Source organism: Danio rerio, chromosome 17, assembly GCF_052040795.2.
Source record: "Danio rerio strain M-AB ecotype USA chromosome 17, GRCz13ab, whole genome shotgun sequence".
Taxonomy (NCBI): Eukaryota; Metazoa; Chordata; class Actinopteri; order Cypriniformes; family Danionidae; genus Danio; species Danio rerio.
This window is the reverse complement of record NC_141037.1, coordinates 24,738,484-24,762,755: the sequence shown is the minus strand read 5'-3', so window position 1 is coordinate 24,762,755 and position 24,272 is coordinate 24,738,484. Positions and strand designations below refer to the sequence as shown.

The 24,272-nt window shown below is 34.1% G+C and overlaps 1 protein-coding gene across 2 annotated transcripts in view; it reads right to left on the bottom strand.

Annotated features, from left to right (window-relative positions):
- The window catches only part of kif20ba (kinesin family member 20Ba), a 38,957-nt gene that overhangs the window by 8,005 nt on the left and 6,680 nt on the right, over positions 1-24,272 (bottom strand). Inside the window, exons 13-31 of one of the 2 annotated variants that reach the window (XM_087290449.1) lie at positions 23,483-23,740; positions 22,873-23,012; positions 22,631-22,760; positions 22,283-22,490; positions 20,204-20,253; positions 19,926-20,045; positions 18,924-19,062; positions 17,336-18,230; positions 13,398-13,536; positions 13,159-13,281; positions 12,861-12,921; positions 12,655-12,780; positions 11,784-11,902; positions 11,540-11,695; positions 11,278-11,454; positions 7,992-8,126; positions 7,404-7,493; positions 5,483-5,695; positions 2,277-2,336 (exon numbers count right to left, since the gene is read on the bottom strand). In XM_087290449.1, the coding sequence (XP_087146575.1) occupies positions 2,277-2,336; positions 5,483-5,695; positions 7,404-7,493; positions 7,992-8,126; positions 11,278-11,454; positions 11,540-11,695; positions 11,784-11,902; positions 12,655-12,780; positions 12,861-12,921; positions 13,159-13,281; positions 13,398-13,536; positions 17,336-18,230; positions 18,924-19,062; positions 19,926-20,045; positions 20,204-20,253; positions 22,283-22,490; positions 22,631-22,760; positions 22,873-23,012; positions 23,483-23,740 (3,339 nt within the window). The remainder of the gene's footprint in view (positions 1-2,276; positions 2,337-5,482; positions 5,696-7,403; positions 7,494-7,991; positions 8,127-11,277; positions 11,455-11,539; positions 11,696-11,783; positions 11,903-12,654; positions 12,781-12,860; positions 12,922-13,158; positions 13,282-13,397; positions 13,537-17,335; positions 18,231-18,923; positions 19,063-19,925; positions 20,046-20,203; positions 20,254-22,282; positions 22,491-22,630; positions 22,761-22,872; positions 23,013-23,482; positions 23,741-24,272) is intronic. The other variant, XM_087290450.1, reaches the window with a different exon arrangement.

Here is a 24,272-nt window from a genome sequence, read left to right as displayed (position 1 = left end):
CCACTGTTTAAACTCGTCTCTCCAACTAGAAGAATGCAAACTTACATTTTCCTATTTTTCCACCTGTTTCGCTCTATGGTTTCGCTACATGTGGAGAGCATCACATCACCTTCCCGCATTAGTGACTTCATCCGAATGGAAGAGCTTGGCTGGACGTGGCCCCGCCTGAACCCAACATGTGGATCAAGCATGCGGTTGTTAATATTAGGAGGACAATAAATATATTTATGCTTTTTTGAAGTTAAACATTTTGGACACCACTTGAACTAAATTTAAGAACTTGTAAAAACGGACCTTCATTTTCTCATAATCAACTTTTAATACTTTTTAAGAACCCGTGAACACCCCGAGTAAAGAATTGTATTAACAAGAATTCTGTGCATCATGTATGGAACCGAAAAGTGTTTACGTAAATGTGTTTTAGAGTGTCTCTATGCTGTTTGCATAGTGCAAGAAAATCAGAGGCATGTTTTTAATCATTTGTGTAGCCAAATCGTCCTAATAAGCAAATAAGAACAAGTCTATAAGAAACTTAAATCCAAACGTATCATAATAGAATTAAATTAGCCACATACCAAAATCTTGCCTTCTTTATTAACTCTATAAACTGGATCTCTCAGACCCAAAGGCGACTAATAAGCATAGCTTAAAATAAGTGGGCCTGGGAATGTTTGAAGAGCATGCCTCCTGAAGCAGCCTTTCAAACACTTAAAGCAAAATAAAACTAGGTTAAATGATGGTTTAGTTATTTAAATATAATAACAATAATAATTTTCTAACCATAATGTGATGCTGGTCATTGTAATACTACTTTGGTGAAAGATAGCAGATTCAAAGTGTACCAAAATATTGCTGTGGTCATCTGTGTCAATTATTATGATTTTAGGACTGAGACATGTTCCATACATAAACAGAATGATAAAAACTTGGATTCATTCCCAGTTGTAAGAGTGTCTGTGGCCCACGTCATCATGAAAAAAGCCATTTGCAAACTTCACTATAAGAATATTCAACTAGAACAGGCCCATCAGTAAATGCCTGGATTGTAGAACTCAATCTGTTCCATCTATTCAGCACAGAGTCGCACCTGAATGCAAAGCTACATCCACTTTTAATGGAGAAATGGAGGCTAAAGCTTAACCTCTTCTGCATTTTTATTTATCCAAGTGGCAATGATTTTTAAAACTTTATTTCATTTTGGCCTTTACTTTTATTTAGTTAATGTTCATTTAAGAGGTTACACCTCTTTTACTGTCTAAATTCACTACTGTTCAAACAATCTTAAATTCAGCAACTAAGCATTGTGGAGAATAAGGAACATCTTTCAAAATCATTCTTACTGATCTTTGAACTGGATTTTATTCACAATATTTAACTAAAGGCTAACATCACATCTGGCATATGTGATGTCTGATGAAAAATTCTACACAGAAAGACTGGGAAAGTGCATTAAAGGTAACTACAATTTCTAGAAAGTTCTGTCCTTGCATTAGATTACATTATCACGGCTCTGAAAACATGTCTAAAAACAAACTGATTTCAAAGAGAAGGTCCAAATACGTATTGATTATTATGCTTAAAGAAAATGTTTTCAGCTAGAATCCCAACAGAATTGACCTTATTATTCTGCAATGCGGAAGTAAACTAAGTTTTGCGATTCAGTTACCTATAGGAGAAATGACTTGGAATAATAAATGTCGTCAAATTGTAGTCCACAGCCAACCTTGAAAACAAGGTCAAATTATATGCTCTACAAACAAATTTGTTCATGATACATAAAAATAATAATAATATTTAAAAAAATATCAGTTTGCAACATTATGCAGCATAAAAAGCCATTTTAATGTCTAAAAATCAATTCAATCAGAAGTCTCGAGCCAAAAAGACTCCAATGGCTGCGTCTGCTCGTACATGAATAGTAAGGTCAATATGAGCTTGGAGTGACATGAGGTTAAGATCCTGTATTGTGACTATTATGGATGTGCACACTGTAATATCAATGCTGAAACGATATATTGTGCAGCCCTATTTCCTAAGTTTTAATAGAATTCCTCCATCACAGAATTGCCCACATTGATTTGCTGTAGAGAAACAAATACAGAGAGGCCAAAAAAGATAATTAGATAATGTTTATACTTCCAATCTTCAGCTATGTAAGTTAACCCCAGGAAATTAACATGACCCTGAGTGTCTGGGCTGTAAATGTCTGGTTCCAGACTATTAGGAGTCCTGAAGGTGGAAGGGCTGCTGTTTTAGCATTCATCCGGAAAATGTACCTGTGGATTGGGCTCAGAGAAAGCTTTCTTTTTCACAGCGCTGCTCCTGGCTCCTTTCCTCTTCAAGCGAACAGAAATGGCATTAAAAATAGTTTTGTGCCATTCAATTACAAAACTCGAACAATTAGCAGTTTCAGAGCCTTGTGAAAGCGTGACTCTGTTGCCAGGGACAACCGGCGAGAGAAAGAGCACACAATTCTTTGACAATAAGAGAGCACTTATTCTGAGTGGAAAGCATTCTTTCAGTGAGCAGCATAACATCTTCACTGCGGTGTTTTGAGAGAACGGCATGACCTACACAGGCTAGAGACTCTTAAGTGCACAGCCACCCTTATAAAGTGTGATTTAATAAAACGTTTAACAATTTTGTTTAGTCAGCATTTATGTCTGATTTGTATTTGTGTGATCGTAATCCCTTTGTCTGAACAATTTAATTAAATTACCATGAGCAGGTTTCTAAAACAAACTATAAACCTACTGTGTATTCTATAGTTATTGTTACTGATTCCAAAACAAGCGTTTATGAGGTTAGATCGAGGCACGCTCAACCACAAGCACAGAAATATATTTTTACACACAGAACTAATTGCCTAATAGGACTTTCATTTCGCTGGCTGTGCACAATGAACACTGATCGTTAAGTGTAAGTGAGGAAAATTAGAACCTTGTTAATGACTAATTAGGACAATTTATAGAGCTGCTAGCTGTGCATAGTCAGCAGCAGATGGACCGCTGATTTTATGATGAATATCAATAATAATATTAATATATATATATATATATATATATATATATATATATATATAGAGAGAGAGAGAGAGAGAGAGAGAGAGAGATGGGTGTGTATATTTAAATCAGCTTAAAGGAGTGATTTTGAGAATTCAGATAACAAATATAATTGTCACATTTATACTCCTTAGTGTTGCTCTTGAAAGAAAATTAGTCTGCTTGACCCCACTCACAATGTTGCGTTGATGGTCATTTCCCAAAAGAGCTGAATTATGATAGAGAAGACATGCTCTGCAAAAACTGCTTTTCTTACTCAGATTTTTTGTATTGTTTCTAGTCCAAATTTCTAAAAATTCTTAAAATCAAGACGTTTTTTTTAGACGAGCAAAACATTTTGTCATGTTTTAGGAAATAATATGCCAAAATAAAGTGAGTTTTTTCTTAAAACAAGCAAAATAATGTGCTAATGGGGTAAGAAAAATAATCTTATGTCAAAAGAAAAAACAAGATTACTTTTCTTACCCCACTGGCACATTATTTTGCTTGTTTTAAGGAAAAACTCACTTAATAGAAGCATATTACTTCTGAAAACAAGACAAAAAATCTAAGTAAGTAAAGCAGTTTTTACAGTGTGTCAACAATTTGTAGTCACTGTATTGTTTAAGATGACCAAATGGTACAAACTTTAGAATGGGGATGGATGTGGACACAGAGAACCATCTCATACAACAGAATGTAGAAACGGCATTACAGAGAACATCCGTGTCAACAGCCAAGAAGCAACTTCATTACCAACTAGAGGCTGTAAATTAAAACTATATAAAATGTTTGAGTTTAAGAATGTTCAGGGTTCATTCTGATTCCGCTGAACCCAGGGTACTACTGTGCACTTTGAGACTGCTATGCTTAATAAACAGCTTCATTAAGATCTTCTACGTCCTCATCACCTTTTCTTCTTTTGTTTTTTTTAAGGAGAAACTTAAAAACATGCTCACACAAGTAATGGCAAATTAACTCTCTTGCGGAATACAGATATTTTAAAATATAATCCATTATTAATGAAGCTCCTGATTTTGACAGCTTATCTTTGTGCATGACACAATTAACAAATTGACATGCATTCACAAATCTATGTTTACACCAATGTGCCCTGATAAAATACTGTACGTGCATTCAAAATTAATATGAAACAAAGCCTATAAATCTCTCAAAATGTATCTATATAGTTTATGTACTGAGTTAAATATCTCAAGACCTCTGGTTGTCAGATGATTTTTAGAATGAATGTTGACAGATGAATGCAATAATCTGTAAATGATGAGCATAACAGGTGTCTACTTCAGAGAACAAAGTGTTTGATTAAATACAGTGGGAGAAAGTATTCAACACGTCACCATTTTTCTCAGAAAACATATTTTTAAAGGTGCTGTTGACTTGAATTTTTCACCAGATGTTGACTAGAATCAAAGAAATCTAAATATGAAAAGAACACAAATCTAATTAGTTTACAAATCAAGTTATACGTAATAAAATGAAATGACACATGAAAAAAATTTTGAACACATGAATAAAGGAAGATGTAAAAAGGAAGTGAAGAACCAGACAGCAGCTAAAATCTCTTAGTAGATCTTCAGCAACCATCTGCCCTTCATTGTGGTAAATTATTATTAGCTGCTTTAGTCCAACATCTACATTTACTGGGATTATGAAGATGAAACCAGTGTGGGCATTTCAGCAAGACAAAATACAAAATGAAACTGAAATGGTTTCAGAGAAAAACCATTAAAATCAAGCTGTAGAATAGCCCAGCCAATCACATTACTCAAATCCAAATAGAAAATACAAAATTAGTACAATATTTATTTCCTCCACTGTATTTATGTTACTTTTCTTAAAAAATTTAAATAAATTAAATAAAAATAAAGCTGGCATGCTAATGGTAATATAAACACATTGTTTTGCACAAAGACAATTGCCTAAATCAGGATTCATTAAATAATACAAATAGTTTAGTTTTTCACCAAACATGTCACATGTATTGATGCGCCAAGCTGTACTCCCAAGCCAAATCTTAGTGATTAGTATTGGGGCCAAAAAAGCATTTTTTACTCATCAGATCTCTAAAAATTAGGATCTAATATTCAGGATCTTTATTGTCGTTTTTAAAAAATTTAATGCTGGTCACTTCTCGCTCTCTTTCACTTGAACAAAAACTTCACTTTTTGTTGTATGAAAAAAAGGACAAAAAGCATATAGAGTAGTGACTTAATTTTTTAGGTCAAATATCAGTTTTATCTGCTATATAAACGGTTTAATAATATTCTACGCAATTTCAAATAGTTCTTGAGGCCAAGAAATAGCAAAGATTAGACATAATGCTAAAGTACAAGATAACTGAAGCCCATTCCAGTCACAGCACTCAATTCTGATTTGTGTGAACCCCGCTCTAAACCCCCTTCATGCGATTAATTTCTCACCTTGTCCATCTCGCCGCTCTTCCTCTTGCGTGTGGGTCTGGAGATTTTAACAGTGACAGCAGATTCTTCACCCTGACGCTTGAGAGCGAAGCGATCGGGCTGTAGAGGACTGAAGGAAATCTCCAGCTCAGGCCTTGGAAACCTAGACCGTCTGCCTGTTTCCGTGGAGATCTCTGATGAATCTAGCACCAGTGGACCGCTACCGGATGAGTTCTGCCATATGAACATTAATATCAACTTCAGTATTATTATCAATGGACTGAGAAATATGTGCATTTATTTAGAAGATGCTTTTAATAATAAAAAAACAAACAATCTCAGAGAGCTGCTGCAACTGTGAAGTACAACTGATTAGTGACCATTCATTTATTTAACAATGACAAATAAGATTCTCATAACTAAAATGTAAACAGAATAAAATAGCAAGACCAGCTTAACAGTTGGAATGACTGTTAAATGGCCAAAAATTAGCCTGAATTATATATCACTTGAAAAAATGTGCCGTTTTTAAGGTTCCAGACGTTAACATTTCCGACTTGGATATCTCTGGTACTGTTTCTTCCTATTTCTCTCACAGACTATTTTAAATTTCAATAATAGACTTTCGATTACCCACTGTCTCCCTGAAGCAAGGTGTCCCCCAGAGATCTATTCCCAGAACATTATTATTCATAATTTACATGTCTCTTGGTCAGACTTTACAACGCCATGGTCTAAATGATCAATATTACGCTAATCATGACATCCATTTATACTGTCTGTATCTGTACACCTGCTCTCCCTGCCCAAATTAACAAAATATTTGCTTGTGTGAGCAAAATAAAAGATTGGATTAATTTTAAAAATATCTGAAACTCAGCATGGACAAAACTGAGATCACTTGTACTAGTACTCACCAAGTGCTGTTAAAAATATGGGAGTACTTGATTTTTCTGTCATTACATCAGTGTTAAGTTACTGAAACTATTATCCATGCATTTGTTACATCACATTTTGTTTACTGTAATGCCCTCTTGGTTTACCAACCAGCTCTATCTCCTAATTATAACATTTAACTTTACTATTGTTTTCTTGTTGACTGTTCACTGGAAAGAGTTCTTGAGCATTGAAAAGAGACTATATAATAAAACTTTATCTTAATAGTATTATTATTAACACTATTTAATGGTTTATGTAAAACAATAAAAGAAATAAGCTACTTTTACAGCATTATGTTGTGGTTCAATAGTTGCTTAAGGAAATTTAGTACTAAAAACTGTTGTATTTCATAAAAGAAAATCAAATATTGTCTTACACTTTGGGCCATTTGTGCATTTTTGCTAAATAGAGTATTTTTTCCATAGAAAACAAGACATCTTATATATTCAATTTATTTGATTAGTAGTGTTTACATATATTTATGTATATACAAATATATATCAAGCATTTTAATTAAATTTATTCAAGTCAAAGCTAACATTAATTTATAATGAACAGCAGACAACTGTATATTAATCAAAATTAATTTAATTAAGTGTAATTGTTAGTTTGTAATATCATGAGTGATGATACTTTTTCCATGTGGTGTTTATTGTTACCAACATGGACTGTTTAAATTTAGGGCTTAGTTTATACCTGCTATAGATGTGTTTTTGCACGGAGAAAACAATAGAAAACACTAAATAATACAGTTATAAATTAGGTCTGGAAATAGTCAAAAGTAGATAAAATCAAAACATTTCAGATGTAGTTATAAATACATTAGACTGGAATGCCTTGGTGGTAAAAAAAAAAAGCCAATTTGAAGAAATGGATTAAAACACCAGGCTCTACTTATGATCCAGTTGGCCAAATTGCAACTAAATATCTGTTTAAACTTAGTCTAAAAGAGATGAATGTGTCAATTTGTATCAATTAGTGTCACAATGTACTCGTGTTTTACCTGACTGATGACAGATCCTCTGGTTCGGCTTTTGTGCTTGATTGTACTGCTGTTCAGAGGCTTCATATCAGAAAACTCCACTTCCATCGTCTAGCACAGCAATTAAGACACAGCCAATCATTCAATGTTCCTTACTCTACATCTAATTACCAGCTCAATTTAATTACACAGCTATGCCTAACAGAGACATATCACCACAAGCTGGCACAAATGCATATTGAGATAAATACAAATCAGACAGTGTGGAGATATATTAATGCACTAGTGCAAGTATTGCAAAGTTCTAACGCGCACTTTATATTCTATAAACAAGAATTATTCAATAGAAACCATATAAAAGCTCCTTTCTTAAACCTCTAGTTTATGAAAACCCAGGATTCAGCTTACCTTATCTGAGATGAGTTATATAAAATAGAAATAATGGTTTAAAGGACAAGGCCGGTCTTTTAAACAGAAAATTTAGAGTAAAGCCACTTCAAATTACATTTATGCTCTGTCGATAGTGATTATATTTGTGATGAACAGACTCTAATGACACATCAAAGGGAATAGATGAATTGGCAGTAATAAGACACATGTATGTCTGACCTGTGTAGTAGAGTTTCTGCGAATGCTGCTGTTTGTGGCACTGAGGCTGAGCTGCTCCTTCAGTTTCTGGATCTCAGCCTCTTTTACAGCCAGCTCTGCCTGCAGTGCCTCGGTCCTGCTGTCCTCACTGACCTCCTGACAGAGAGACAGAATGTTAAAATACTTTATAGAAGGGAAAACTTATTCAAGAATGAATTACAGAACAATTGGGCAAACAACGAGGTAGCTGTTAGTTTGACTTTGCATATTTCATGCATATTTTCAATAACAAAATTGTTGTTGTCATTAAAGGTATAGTCCACCCTAAAACTGAAATTTGCTCACCATTTACACTCCAAAAAAACAGTTTATTGTTTGTTCAAACTTCTTAAAATGAGCTGAAATAACACTGTTCTGGGGCATCAAGGTGGCGCAGTGGGTAACAAAATCATCTCATAGCAAGAAGGTCACTGGTTCAAGCCTCAGCTGGGTCAGTTGGCGTTTCTGTGTGGACTTTGCATGTTCTCCCCGTGATCGTGTGGGTTTCCTCCGGGTGCTCCGGTTTCCCAGACAGTCATGTGCTATAAGTGAATTGGGTAAGCTAAATTGTCAGTAGTGTAAATGAGTGTATGGATGTTTCCCAGTGATGGGCTGCTGCTGGAAGGGCTTCCGCTATGTAAAACATATGGTGGAAAATTTGGCTGTTCATTCTGCTGTGGTAACCCCTGATTAATAAAGGGACTAAGCCGAAAAGAAAATGAATGAATTAATGAACACTATTCAGGAGTTTTAATTGGGGGGACAACTTAATTTTTTATCTTCAATTAATTTAAATTTTTAAAAAAACTCAAATTCCTTTATGTTGTCCCAACACGAATGACCAATAGCCAAAAGCTTCAACAGTCAAACATTTATGAACTCAAACATTAACGAAGAAGAGTAAATGATGAAAGAAACTCAAATGTTTAAGAACTATTACTATTTTTGGGGCAACTATACCGAATAAAATGTAATCTTGAGACATACAGATAACTTGAGTGTTAAATAGGTTACTTATGCCACCGTTTTATTGCAATGTTTTTTTCAGTGGCCTCATTGAGCTTTAGTCATGCTAAAAATAACCTGTCATTTTTATTAGATTTGCTTGGCATCAAAAGAGTTGTATGGCTTTTTGATGTTCTGATAATTTGAATGATATTAAACTGTAGCAGTAAACAAATGTGAACTAGTTCGTAGCAGGAGTGTGGAATATCCATTGAAATCAAAACTAGTGTATTGACAATGCTAGCATAATTTAGTAATAGGTGACTTAAACAAACAAACAAACACAAATCTTGCGAGTTCAAAACATTCACTATGTTATGAAGCCTATTGGAATGAATGTATAATTATAACTACATTTCAAATATTATAATTTAAGTTATTAAATCCAAATATAAAGGCAAAAAAGAAATTAGATGACATCACTCTGAGATAGTTAATACTGAGAGAGCGACATTTTAGAAAGAATGTTACTTTTATTTCTGTTTTGAAAACAAAAATAGTTCAAAAAATGCTGTAGGATTACAATGTTTTCTCTAGAGTATTGAGTAAAACAATAATTCACTTATAAAGACTCACTCACTAATTTGGTTTCTAATTGATTTCCAGCATATCAGAATTAACCATGCTTTTATGTCGAGTCATTTTACCTAATTGACTAGTTGGATGGACAAGTTAATAGCAGACATAAAATACAGGTTGTAAAAAGGTTATTTTAATTGTAATGCACATGACATTAAAAACATTTCATGAAATTGTGTATATGATAAAATTCACGAATGATTTATTCCTTGAATAAAGCTGAAGTTTTACAACTCATTAGTATTCAACACAACAAGATCCTCAAACAAATATGCTGACTTAATAATCAACAAACATTTCCTATCATAATTAATCTAATTAGAAAATGGTTGTCCTTTTTCATAACTCTTCAACAAATAGAATCAATCAAAATAACAAAATTTATTAGACACAAGCTGCCACTTTAAAATCAAATACCTTTTTGGTAAGGCTTGACGATATAACCTAAAATCAAAACCACTACTGAGAACTTAACTACTGAGTGATTACTTTATTTTTAATTGAATTACTTATTTTACTTTAATATGCATTAACTTACCCAAATACTAAATTTGAGTTAGTATTTATATGCAGCGTGTCAATTTTCTGATGTATGAGAGACCCGCGTGCACTTTTTATTGCATATACAGATGAAGTCAGAATTATTATTCCCCCTTTTTATATTTTTTTCCCAATTTTTTATTATTTCCCAAATTATGTTTAGCAGAGCAAGAACATTTTCACAGTATTCCAGATAATATTTTTTTTTCTGGAGAAAGTCTTATTTGTTTTATTTCGGCAAGGATAAAAGCAGTTTTAATTTTTTTAAAATTCATTTTAAGGTCAAAATTATTATCCCCTTTAAGCTATATTTTTTTTAGATAGTCTACAAAACAAACCATCGTTATACAATAACTTGCCTCATTATTCTGACCTGCCTAGTTAACCTAATTAACCTAGTTAAGCCTTTAAATATCACTTTATAGAAGTGTCCTAAAAAATATCTAGTTGAATATTATTTACTGTCATCATGGCAAAGATAAAATAAATCAGTTATTAGAAATGAGTTATTAAAACTATTATGTTTATAATATTTTGGAAAAAACCTCTCTCCATTAAACAGAAAAATGGGAAAAAGAATTAAAAAGGGAGCTATAAAAAAAATCTATAAAAAAAAATCTAAATGTGTCGCGTCAGATTGCCGAACATATGAACAATACACTGTCTGTAAAACTCTCAATCGCTCAGGTTATCCACATAGCGTAGTATGTTTTAAAGGAAAAGTATTAACAGGATTACAAAAAAACTAAATAAACAATGTGGGGGAATTACTTTGGTTATAGCAGGGTTTCCGAACCCAGTCCCTGAAAGCAAACCAACAGTATATATTTTCCACTTCTTCCTAATAAAATACACTAGAATCAACTCAAAAGAACATTAGATAAGACTCCAAAATCTGAAATGAATGGGTCATATAAGGGAGACACCCAGAATATGCACTGTTTGCGTGGCTCCAGGAAAAGGGTTGGGAAACACTAGGTTATGATTTTCGGTTGTGTTTTTTTTTTTTTTTACTAATCCCCCAGCTCCAATTTTTGGTGAAATGAAATATTAATTTAGCAAAGAAAAATCTTACTGACTGCAGATTTATAAAAAGATAGAAAAAGCAGGAACTTATGAGAGCTGCAAGGGACTCTTCACTGACCTCTGGTGTTTGGGCAGTGTTACTGGACTGCAGCATCTTGATCTGTTGGTCTTTTTCTCCATTGGACATGATGAGTTTCTTCAGCTGAACCTCCAGAGCAGAGACAAGCGTGTCTCTCTCCTTTCTCCACCTTTCCATCTCTTCCTCACGGGCATTAAGACGTGCAGCCAGAGACTCCTAATAGACAAACATTAACAGACAATCATTATCTTTAGAACACATCTGCCTGACATTGACTTTAAAAGCACACTCTTCTCTTTACCATTTCAGCCTGTTGCCGAACATGCCGTTCTCGATCATCAGCAAATCGTCTCATGTCCTGATTCCGCCTCTCCTCAGCTTCTTTAGCCTGACCAATCAGAATCAACTTCTCCTCCATCCACTTCTTGCGTTCTGCCTGCTGCTTCTCATTGGCAAGCTAAAAGCCACGAAGAACCAGAAAAAGACCATGAGCAAACTTCTTTTCTTACACTAAATGAAATCGAGAATGCATTTGGACCATGGACCTGTAAGCTCTCGTGGGCCTGAGTGATCTGCTGTCTGGCCTGTAAAACGTCTTTAGAGATTGGTCTGGAATCACTCCTGTCCCTCTCTTCAGGCAGCATTTCTCTCAAACTGGCCAGCTCTATAAATAAACAGTAAAGTCCAAAAGATTAACAACATAACCATGAGTCTGTTTTAGATTTTAGTTTTTGGATTTTATGGTGTTCAAGGACAACAAAACATCCTGTACGTTTCAGAAAATTTTTGTTAGTCCTAAAACAGCCTATACTGAAATCAAGCTGAAAAATGACAGGCTGTGTAATAGTGTGACTAAATCCACCTCTGCATATTTAGTATTTGTAATTTAAATCAGTTGTTCAATGAAACAATACTAGGACACACCAAATCTTTTCAGAACCATTGCTTTGTCCTGAAAAACAGGGATATATATATATATATATATATATATATATATATATATATATAAAACATAAAAATAATATATTAATATAACAAGAGTATCAAAACTGGAAAACTTTAATAGCCACTATGAGAAGAAAAACAATAGATAATTTAACTCAGATAAATTAGCATATAACCATAACAATAGGGTTGAAACAGTGTCGTTTTCTGTACAATTTATAGACAAAGCACATTTAATAAATGAAAAAATTAAGCTAAAAATAAGTAAAATTCCCTGAAATTCCATGACTTGGACAAAAAAAAATAAATCCCTGACTATCAATGTCTGTAATAGACCTTGTAAAATTCCATGATATTCCAAAAATTCCAAGACCTGTTACAGCCCTGTAACTTGGTCAGAGTAGATTCTGCTCACCACAGAGCATCATTTAAGCCCAAACATGATTGCAATACTCTCCATTTATCCTGTACCTTGAGTGAGCTCATCAATCCGAGCGTTTCTGTTGTCCAACTCAAGGTCCAGCTGTGTCTGTGTTTCCTCCTGTTCTGTCAGAGCCAAGCGCATGTCTTCAATAACACGCTCACGCTCTTGCAGATCTAGAGGCCATTAATACATACATTAATAGATGTGTTGCTGCTTGTTGTCACACACGAAACCAATGATGCAGAAGAGATACCTTTACATGCTTTCTGATAGAGCAGCAGATTCTCATCTGACTTTGAACCAGAGGATCGTTCCTGTTTAAGAAAAGCGAACACATTCAAGTCCCATAACAAATTTAATTAATGTTTCGCTACCTGTAGGTTCATTCATTCGTTTTCCCTCAGTTTAATCCCTTCATTCATTAGGGGTCACCACAACATATGCTGGATACGCCAACTTATCCAGCATATGTTTTACACAGCGGATGCCCTTCCATTCATATTGGGAAATCTATCTGTAGGTTTAGGTAATCAATTGCTGGACATGCTTACAGCTTTTAACTGGTTGATGGTGCGATCTCTGTTGGCGATCTCATTCTGGAGCTGCACTTTCGTTTTTTCTAGATCGCTGAGCTTCAGTCGTAGAGATTTCTCAGCTTCACGCATGGACGAAATCTAAATCAGAGCACAAAAAGAGTTTTAGGACAGGTCAACAGCGGATTGATTCAATGCAAGTTCTGACATGTTTCAGCTCGGACAGTAAAGATGTTCAAAACAGTGGGAGTTCTCACCTCTTTCTGGACCTGCTGTATTTGTTTCTTTGAGTCACAAAGTTTTTCCCGAAGATCAGATGAATCATCTTCCCTTCTGCGCAGATCAACAGTCAGACTGCTCATCTTACACTCGCTAGTTTTAATCTCCTCTTTTAACCTAAGAGATGAAAAACAAAACACAGGAACACAGAATGAATAACAATGAATCAAATCAAGCCAAGCATATCAATGTGTTTAATTGGAAAACGACACTTTTTAAATCATTAAGCGCTTGCTCAATTAAGAAATGGGTTCGTCTTTTACTTATTCAGTTACAAATAAAACTTTTTACTAATTCTATTATATTTTAACTACTGGCTGATTAACATAGATTTTTTTAAATTATTTGATGTAAAGGCAACTTGCAAGGTAGGTATTAGGGCTGCACAATAGGTCATTTCAGCATGTATATCGTAATGTTTACATGTGCAACAGTCAAATCGCTACATCTTTAATATTGAGTGTGAATTATAGTTGACCATGAGCTACAGAAAACATTTGGTTTGTAGAGTCACTGCTAGGTTTATATACTATAATAGGGTGAAAGTTTATCATTCGCATGTGTTTTAAGGCCTGTGGCTTAGCATTTCAAGATAGTTTAACACATTTTGGCACAAAAAATGACGATGCTTAGAGGAGTAACAATGATTAATTGTATTTATTTACTTACCTTTAATTTTTGTCTTATTTATAATTGCAAACACCCTACATTTTAAAGCAAAAACAAGATTGTTTTATTCACCTCCTTTTATTTACCTGTGAAAAGATTTTTTTAATGGAAAACAAGTTTAAAAACACTACAGGAATACAAGTATCATCAGAGAATGTATGTTCTAAAGAAACTGAACTCACAGTTTTTCACAAAAAACATACTGAGAACTTTTTATACTACCTAGTACCTATATTGAGAGTACATTAAGCTTTTACTTTTTATGCTGGTTCTCCTCACTTTCCATTAGAGGAGAAAAAAAAATTATATATATATATATATATATATATATATATATATATATATATATATATATATATATATATATATATATATATACACACACATATATATATACATATATATATATATACACACACACACACATATATATATACATATATATATATATATATATATATATATATACTACTGCCTTAATTAATTGGCCCTGGTGGGATTATTTAAGTTGTTAAACCTAACAAATCTCATTGGTGGATAATTTAGTTTGTTTTAATTAAAAACTCCTACATTTTTCAGATTTTTGTTCTAAAGGCAAAATAAAATAATATTTCTACTTGATCTAGGAATTTAAAAGATTTCGACTAGAAACATAAAAAGAGCAAAGTAAGAAATCATTGTTCGCATTACGATTATTTAATTTCTGAACCTGAATACTAGACTCCCAAGAAAACTGACAAATAGTGCTATTCAAACCATCTTGTGAAACTGTAATCATATGACAATATTTATCGCTGAAAAATAACATATCGCAATTTTTCCATTATCATGCAGATTTGGTAGTAGTAGTAGGTTTTTCTTTTTAAATCGTTACTATAGTTCTCCACAAACAATGTCAATTCTGTATACTTTTAGAATCATTGTTATATTATATTACCACCCTTGCCAATAGATAAAATCTATGCAGGTAAACCACTAGCTAGGGTTAAAAACAGACCTTTATAGAAAAGGAACCAACCACACTTTTTAATGATAATTATACATGTAAACTGCCTTTTTGTCTAAATTGGGTAAAAGAAAAACACAAAAAGCTATCAAACTACTAAAATAAATCACTGTCTTTTTGTGTGCAAGGATCATTAATCGAAAAGAAGCAGAAATCGTGGGCAATAACTTTGAAAATCAATCAATGGACTGCATTTCAGGGTATAAGCAACACAATTTCTCATGCTGTTAGATGTTATCCTGATCACTTAGTGTTTGGACAGACTGTCAGTACTTTAAGGAAAGCTAATTCCTAACACCATGTAGTTCCAAAAACAAGCTCTGTTAAAAGGGGTATATATAAAAATATGGTATTTGAACTAGCCCCTATGATCAGATTACTGTGATGGCTGAGAAATATATATATATTTTTTACTCAAAAAACATTATTTTTTATTATAAGGGTTAAAACAGATGTGCCATTTACTATCTTATTAAAACAATGGTACTTATCTGCAAGAATAATATTCAATTTATTAATGTACAATACAAAAGAAATGTAAAAAGTATAAAGAAAAAAAAATGTAAGAACAGGGTTTTTGCATGTTTCACAAAGTAAACTTATGACATTTTTAAGACCATTATGAATAAAATTTTAGACTTATACTGGGCTAAATGCTAAAGATTATTTGAAATAACCCAGTTAGAAAAGATCTTCACTTGCCCTATCAAAAAATAATAAAAATGTAATGCATTTAATAAAAATAGTTTAAATAATAGTTTTGTTTGAATATGTTTTATTCATTATCAAAATATCCATTAACAAACACTTTAACTCTAACCAAGATTAGAACAAAACATAGCAGTCGATTTCTTCAGTCTACAATTACAATAATAATTTAATAATGATAAAAAATAATAGATCAGGTCAGTATAACAGCAGTAAATTCTTGGAGAACATTTACGCAAATGTAACTTCAAGGAAAATAATTTAATGCTGTTTTTAAATAAAAAGTTACGTTTTTTTTTTCCTCGAGATTATGATTGATGGTGATTATATGGATGTTAATGAACAGATTGGGTAGCTATACGTAAGCAAAGAAAAATTAAGATCTGTTAAAAAGATTTACAATCTACAACAAAACTATTCAGTACATTTAAGACTTTTTAAGGCCTAAAATATACTTTTGAGATTTAAGACATTTTAAGACCCCAAGAAATAAAATAAATATTTAAATAAAATAATCAAAATTTTAAATAAATAAAAATTGCAAGCATACAATTCTTCAATCACTTTGGATCAATTGCAAAATGCATCTGTGCTTAATTAAAAGTATTAATTTCTTTCAACTTTTGAATGATAGCATATTTAAAACATATCCCACATTAAGTAATATAAAAAGTAACAATTCAACCCAAAATAAAAATGTTTTTAAATGTTCTAAACTTCAGACAATCCAAGACGCAAATCAACAGCAATCAGCACCTCAAGAGTTACAGAGCATATGCAGTGCTCAGCATAAAGTACACCCCTCACAAATCTCTCTTTTAAATTCATATTTTTAACAGGAAGCTATACAATATTATATTTCTGCATATACAATAGATTAGTGAACACTGAAGCAAAATCTGGAGCTTATCTAACAAAATATCTTACAATAATGGTACAAAAACGAGTACACCCAAATTTATATGTTTAGAAAAATATTAAATAAAATGTAAAAAAAAGAGATTTTTTTTTTTATTATCTTTCAATTTCTAAATATGTCTGGTGACAAAAATATTATTGTAATAAATATCTGTTTAATAAAACAGTAAATGCACCAAAGTAAATTGCCTATATTCACTTAAAAATGGATAAATATATTCACTTTTCAAAATGGGGTGTACTCAATTATTCCAAGCACTGTAATTCAGCCAAACCGAAATACTCTATAAAATTTACAATACAAAACAAAATAAATACTCTATACTCACGATACTTAGTCTTTGAAACGTACCAATCAACGCAAAAGATTGAACATTATTTAATCATATCACCAGCCACAGGTATCCTATTTGCTGAGCATGTATGTTTGTGTGACTTTCAGTGTCTGCTGCCATTGACATTTTATGAATCAATTTGAGCTTAAAATCTTCTTTAATTTTGTGCAAAAGAAAAAAAAAACCTAGAATTGCCTCTGTGTGAATAAGTAAACAGCCAATTATAATGCAACTTGTGTTTTAGAAAATTGTGCTAATGTTTACAAGGCAGACAACTGACCTGCTGATCTCTTCTTGTCTCTTCTGTAGCTCTGCATCTTTCTGAGCGATGGCCTCCTCTGCCACAGCCAGGATCTCTCTCCTCCTCTCCACCTCCTTCCTGCGCGCCTCCTGCACCGCCTGCATCTCCTCCTCCTCCAGACGCTCCTGTGTTTGCTTCAGACTCTTCTGTAGTGCTGAAAGCTGAGTTTCCTTTAAAGTTAGAGCATTCTCTCTCAGTGCAATTTCAGCCTCCTTTCCAGACAGCATGAGGTGTGTTTGGTTATCTCTCTCTTTACTTTTAAATCCAAGAGTGTTAGGGTTTGTCAGCCCCACCTCCTTATCTTCAAGCCCCTCCTTCTCCTTCTGAAGGCATGTAATCTTCTCCTTAAGTTCAGCTTTGACCTTACATAAGCTCTTGACCTCAGCTTGCAGTTCAGAGTTGAGTTTTTTGAGATTTTCATAGTCAGATGTGTGTTCTGCTTTCTGTCTCATTAGCGCAATTTCCTTTTCAAGAGTCAAGATGTGTTTGTTCTTTTCTCTCAGTTCAAGATCTCGCTTAGCCATTAGTGATTTAGCAGCAAACGCACCTGTAGTGTTGCTACATCTGGATGCAACTGCTACGTTCAGATTGCTAAAATCCACAGCCGTTGCCATCTGTTTGCTTTCCAATGTTGTCTGACACACGTCTTCTTTCAGAATATGTTCCTGTGACACTCTTTCATCCAGATTTGACTTTTGATCCTGAATGCACACTTGTAATCTGTGGCATTCCTGCTCAAGGTCTGTGATCTGCTTGTCTTTTTGTTTGGCTTCAGCAAGGCAACACTCCAGCTGACCTTTGACCTCAAGAAGGGCGGAGTCTTCCCGCCCATCATCTGCTTCATCTTCAGGCATTTTCAAGTCCTCCGGGGGGCCTACAAAGAATTGAGAAAACTTTATAAGGTATGTATATATTTATATTGGTTTTGATGTGTCTGTGGCATGCAATTTTACTGTGTATGTTCTCAAAATAGATCATTTAACAAATTCATATTGACATTCAGATTAGCTTAGTACAACCAAGCATATTTACTACTATTGGTCTGGCAACAAAGCCAGTAATTAATTTCATCTAGAGTGCACTACTTGCACATCGGGCAGTAAAATAAATGTTCAATCTGAAGATAAAAGAGAATTGGAAGCACTCAGTCTGAAAGCTTCCTGTTTATTCTCAGGAAGCACCTCATGTGTGTCTGGGACACTTTGATACCATGAGAAACATTCCTCTCTTTTTGAGAGGAAATAGAAGCATCCTTGACACTGCATGTTCTTATATGACCTACAGTGCTTTTAAGTTTGTGCAATGTTCTCCATGTGCAAAATAAAAATACTTTATTCAGTCGAGCTCATAAAAACAGTACACTTCACAGAAGTATTTCAGAATACAGGGCTTAATATGCATTGGGGTAACTTTACAAAACACGTTTATTATGATTATTTCTTTACACTCGAAAGCCTTCTTCGAGTTCTGAGGTATTGACGTCCTTTGGCCCGATTCTCTCGGCCAGCAGCTCTGGTTGTGACAAACGATGGGAGGGCTTTTTCGGGATGAGGAGCGGAGTCTGTACCTTTCTTGAGCGGGGGCTGTCCTTCAAGCCCCTCCCCTTCCTGACGTCGCTTTCTGGTTTCATTCCGGGAGCTGAGGGGCTCTTTAATGGTGCAACAGCACTGGATGACCTTCTTTTGGACAGAGTCCATTTGAGCTCTCTGGAAATTTGTAATAAAAATAAATAACTAAAATGTTTAATAATTAGGATGATAAATTTACACTGTCTTTTTTAGGCTTATTTTAGTCCAAATCAATATATATTGTGTTTTGTAGAAAAACTAGAATATATAATTTTTTTTCATTACAGTGGTTCTTGGTATCAAAAAGCTGTCAAACTCCATATAAAACACTAAACAATGATAGTTTTTGACATAATCCTTGAACTTTCACAGAAAAAATAGACTAGTGTTCAAAAGTATTAATGATATTATTTGCAATTAAGCTTAATGTGTTTTCACAACTGATATTACTAATAGAATAAAAAAAATGATCCCCCACCACTAAATCAGAACATTATATTAAATATTTCTGTAGAATCATATAAGACTGACTTAATGACTGATGAAATATTTAGCATTGCCATCAATGGAATAAACTACATAATGTTCTTTTACATAAGAATAATTGGTAACACTTTATTTTGATGGTCCATTTGAGTATTAGTAGACTGTCTACTTAATATCTGTAGATACCGCTCCTTCAACAGACATTTAACTGACTATAAAAGACTTTGCAAGTATATATCAACTCAACAGTCTGCACAACAGTACTTATAACCTAATGAGAATTAGTTGGCATGTAGATGCAATGCAATTAAATTCAACAAACAGACTCAAATTAAATTGTGACTGAATAATTTAGCTAAATATTCAAATTTACGAAGTTTTAAAATGCAGTAATATTCTACAATATTACGGTTTAACTATATGCAAACCAAATAAATGCAGACTTTCAAACTTAAGTGAAACAGAAGCATGCATCTATTAATGCCGAACATTAAAAAGTCTATACATTCACTCACATCCTCAGCCTTTCTTTCTACATGCTGGTCCAAAGTAGCCTGGAGTTTGGCAATCATCTCATCCTTCTGTCTGCACATGTCACTCAGATTAAATTCTCTTTCCCTGTGGCTCTCCAGAGTCTAAAATCAGCACAACAAGCCACAACATCACTACTAAATGCACAATTTCAAAGGAAAACCTGGGATTGCTTGTGTAAAACAGTGATGCATAAACTGGCAGTCTTGTCCTCATTTTGCATGTTAAAGTGGCAGAAGCCGTTTATGGTGGTGTTGTTTACCTTCCTCACCTCCTCCAGTTCATCTGACAGCCGGCTCTGGGTTTCAAGCTCTGTGAGGGAGTATGGGGTTTGATGTTAGATCTAGTGATTAGGAAGCCTGGTAGGTTGGTAAGTGAACTAATCAAGCGTATGTGGTTACAGTTTTACTGTAAAAGCATGCAAATTTAATAATAGGGGGCTCTCAGAACTTCTGGTTAAAGATTATGCATAAAAGTCTGGACCAACAAAAATACATTTGTGAGCTTTTGAGGGTGTAAAAAAATAAACATTGCCAATATGAATAAATTCCCCCAACATTTTATGATTTTAGCCATTCTAAAGCTTTAATTTGTGCAGGGGCCAATAAAGACTTTTTAAAAGCCTGCATTAATAATAATTTTGCAGGTTTTATGTTTTGAGAGGAAAATAGCTTTTTGATAACTGGAAGATACCAAAACCATGGGGACCCTATATTGTAGGGGTACAACAATACAGACTTCTCATCATTCGGTTTGGTTTTCTGGTACACTTTCAGAACAGTTCAGTACATAAAATGTACTGTAAAAAAAAATTAAAAAATAAAAAATAAAAAAAAGTCAAAAAAAATAAATTAATAAAATAAAAAATTCTGTACAAAATGAATACAATGTAAAAGATAATAGTAAAACAAACCTAACACAGAAGTTTTCAGTTTCATAAACTCACTCACTGGCCACTTTATTAGGTACACCTGTCCAACTGCTCGTTGACGAAAATTTCTTATGAGCCAATCACATACCAGCAACTCAATGCATTTAGGCATGTAGACATGGTCAAGACATGCATCAGAATGGGGAAGAAAGGTGATTTAAGTGACTTTATACATGGTGTTGTTGGTGTCAGACGGGCTGGTCTGAGTATTTTAGAAACTGCTGATCTACTGGGATTTTCATGCACAACCATCTCTAATGTTAAAAGAGAATGGTCCAAAAAAAAGAGAAAATATCCAGTGAGCGGCAGTTCTGTGGGCACAAATGCTTTGCTGATACCAGAGGTCAGAGGAGAAGGGCCAGGCTGGTTCGAGCTGATAGGAAGGCAACAGTGACTCAAATAACCACTTGTTACATCCGAGGTATGCAGAAAAGCATCTCAACATTTCCAACCTTGAGGCAGATGGGCTACAGCAGCAATAGACCACATTGGGTGCCACTTCTGTCAGAAAGGAATAGGAAACTGAGGCTATGATTGGCACAGGGTCACCAAAATTGGACAATAAAAGATTGGAAAAACGTTGCCTGGTCTGATGAGTCTCGATTTCTGCTGCGACATTCGGATGGCAGCATCAACAACAAAAGAATGGATCCATCCTGCCTTTTATCAACTGTTCAGGATGGTTGTGGTGGTGCAATGGTGTGGGGGATATTTTCTTAGCACACTTTGGACCAATTAGTACCAACTGAGCATCAAGTCAACGCCACAGCCTACCCAAGTATTGTTGCTGACCATATCCATCCCTTTATGACCACAGTGTGCCATCTTCTGATGGCTGTTTCCAGCAGCATAACGTGCTATGTCATAAAGCACGAATTATCTGACTGGTTTCTTAAACATGACAATGAGTTCACTGTACTCAAATGGCCTCTACAGTCATTAGATTTCAATGCAATAGGGCACCTTTGGAATATGGAGGAACAGGAGATTCACATCATGGATGTGCAGCTGACAAATCTGCAGCAACTGCATTATGCTATAATGTCAATATGGAGCAAAAACCCTGATGAATATTTTTAGTACCTTGTTGAATCCACAAAGGACTAAAGCAGGCCTGAAGGCAAATGGGGGTCAAATCTAGTACTAATAAGGTGTACCCAATAAAGTGGCCGGTGAGTGTAAATGAAATATAACACTGCATATTGTATATGTTCTTCACTATATATATATATATATATATATATATATATATATATATATATATATATATATATATATTTGATATTATACCAAGTATTGCAGCATCCCTATTAAATGGTAACACACAAGGGGAAGGGGATGCACCACAAATTTGTGAAAGTGTGAAGGTGCATATTTTTATAGACCTGCTCATCTTCAAAAGATTCTCACCCTTTGTTTTGAGCAACAGCTGATTCTGAGATATGCTGAGCTGTTCTGAAAGTTCTGTGACCTTTTTCTCAAGGTCATGCAATGTCGCTGAGACTCTGGGATCAGAGGTCACCAAGCAGGACTGGGCAGCCTGGGCATCATTTCTGATTCCTGCCAGGTCACCACTCATAGAGTCAAACAGGCTGTCTAGAGAGACACGTTTCTCCTCCTATACATGCAAACAAACACAAAAATCACCTTCATATCTGGGCTTAATAATAACAAACAAATTAAATTAAACACAGAAAGAGAGACAACTCTTAATTTCCATCATCAAAACTACAAACTATTAATCAAACTGATAAAAACCTCTGATTTGGCCACAGTTGAATTCATACGGTCATCCTCCATAGCCGTTTTTTCCACAAGGTTTTTGAGAATCTCCAGTCTCCGTTCACACCGTTCCTCTACCAGCTCCCGCTCTCTGGACATACGTTCACTAAAATAAAAAGAGGCATGAAAATAAAATGAAACTGTTAAGTTAATCATAACATGGACTGTCATTTTTTATAATTACACATAATTAAGCAAGGGAGCTTGTAATCTCTGACCTGTAATCTTCCTGCATCTGGGAAATCAGTTCTGAGAATTCTTTTGTCACTTCATCTCTAACACGTGCTTCTAGGGTTAAGAGTTCGGCTTGCACTGCTGTCAACTGCTGCTGAGTATTCACTATTAACCGCTGCTGGCCCTTTACATGGCAAACACAATAAACAGCCATACTGAAGGAGAAACCTCACTGTCATACAATCAAATAATGCAGCAACACTATAAAACATCAGATAAAAACAAATATGAAATGATAGCTGATTAAGGTTAAAACTAAAAATACCACAGATGTGATTTAAATGGATAGTTCAAGCTCAAATGTTCTCATTTTATTACCCTTGACTTGTTCCAAACCTGTTTGAGTTTTTGTCTTTTGTAGAACACAAAGAAATATTATTTTGAAAAAAGCTGGAAACCCGTAACCTTTGACATTCACAGTAAAAAAAAATTAAATAAAAAATACTATGAAAGTTAAAGATCACCAGTTACCTCATTACATCATTTTTGTACAAAAGTACAAAAACAGTTTTGAAACAAGTTAAAAGTGAGATGTCAGAATCTTTATTTTTTTGGCGAAACTATTCATTAAAATTGTAAGATGCCAAATATTACCTCATAAAGCTTTTTATTGATTTGCACAGTCTCTGTACATTCATCTTCAGAATTTAGTATGGTGTCCTCGATTTCGCTCTGGTCTTCATACTCGTCCTCTGTGTCAGAATCTTCCTGGACATCCTCAAGACTTGGGTCCCATCGTACCAATGAGCTGCGTCTCATTTCCCGGCAATCAGCATTGTTGATTATGAAGGACACCTCTCTTGCACTCCTTTTCACTCCCACTGGGATGTTCTTAGTGGTAAGGACCACCACCTAAAAAACATGCTTAAATTTAACCCAAATAAAGCTACAAGAAACTACTCAGGAAAAATATAAACAAATAATTATTTACTACAAGTGTAGAATGCACTGCCTTTAAAAAAAATGGTTGACTCATAAATAAGTTACTCACCCCCCAAACCTTCCTTTCTTCTGCTGAACACAAATGAAAACTTGAAAAAGGTTTTAAAACATGATTGGTGACCACTAAGCTCCACAGTATTTTCCCTTAGTTTGCAAATCAGGGGTTTCCAACACATGATGGGTACCCCAAGCTTTTATTAAAACTTTGTTTTATGCAGAAGAAATTGATCTGGAGGTAAAATGAACTACCCCTTTAGAATTATTTGAATTTAAAAAGTTATCAATTGCTCATCCTTACATCATTCCAAAACTATAACACATTAATTTAACTTTGAAACACAAAGATTTTTTTTTTATGAAACCAGAAATATTTCTGTCCTCCATTCCACCAAATATGGAGATCATAAATGTATCCTTAAAACTTATTGATATGTAGGCCTGT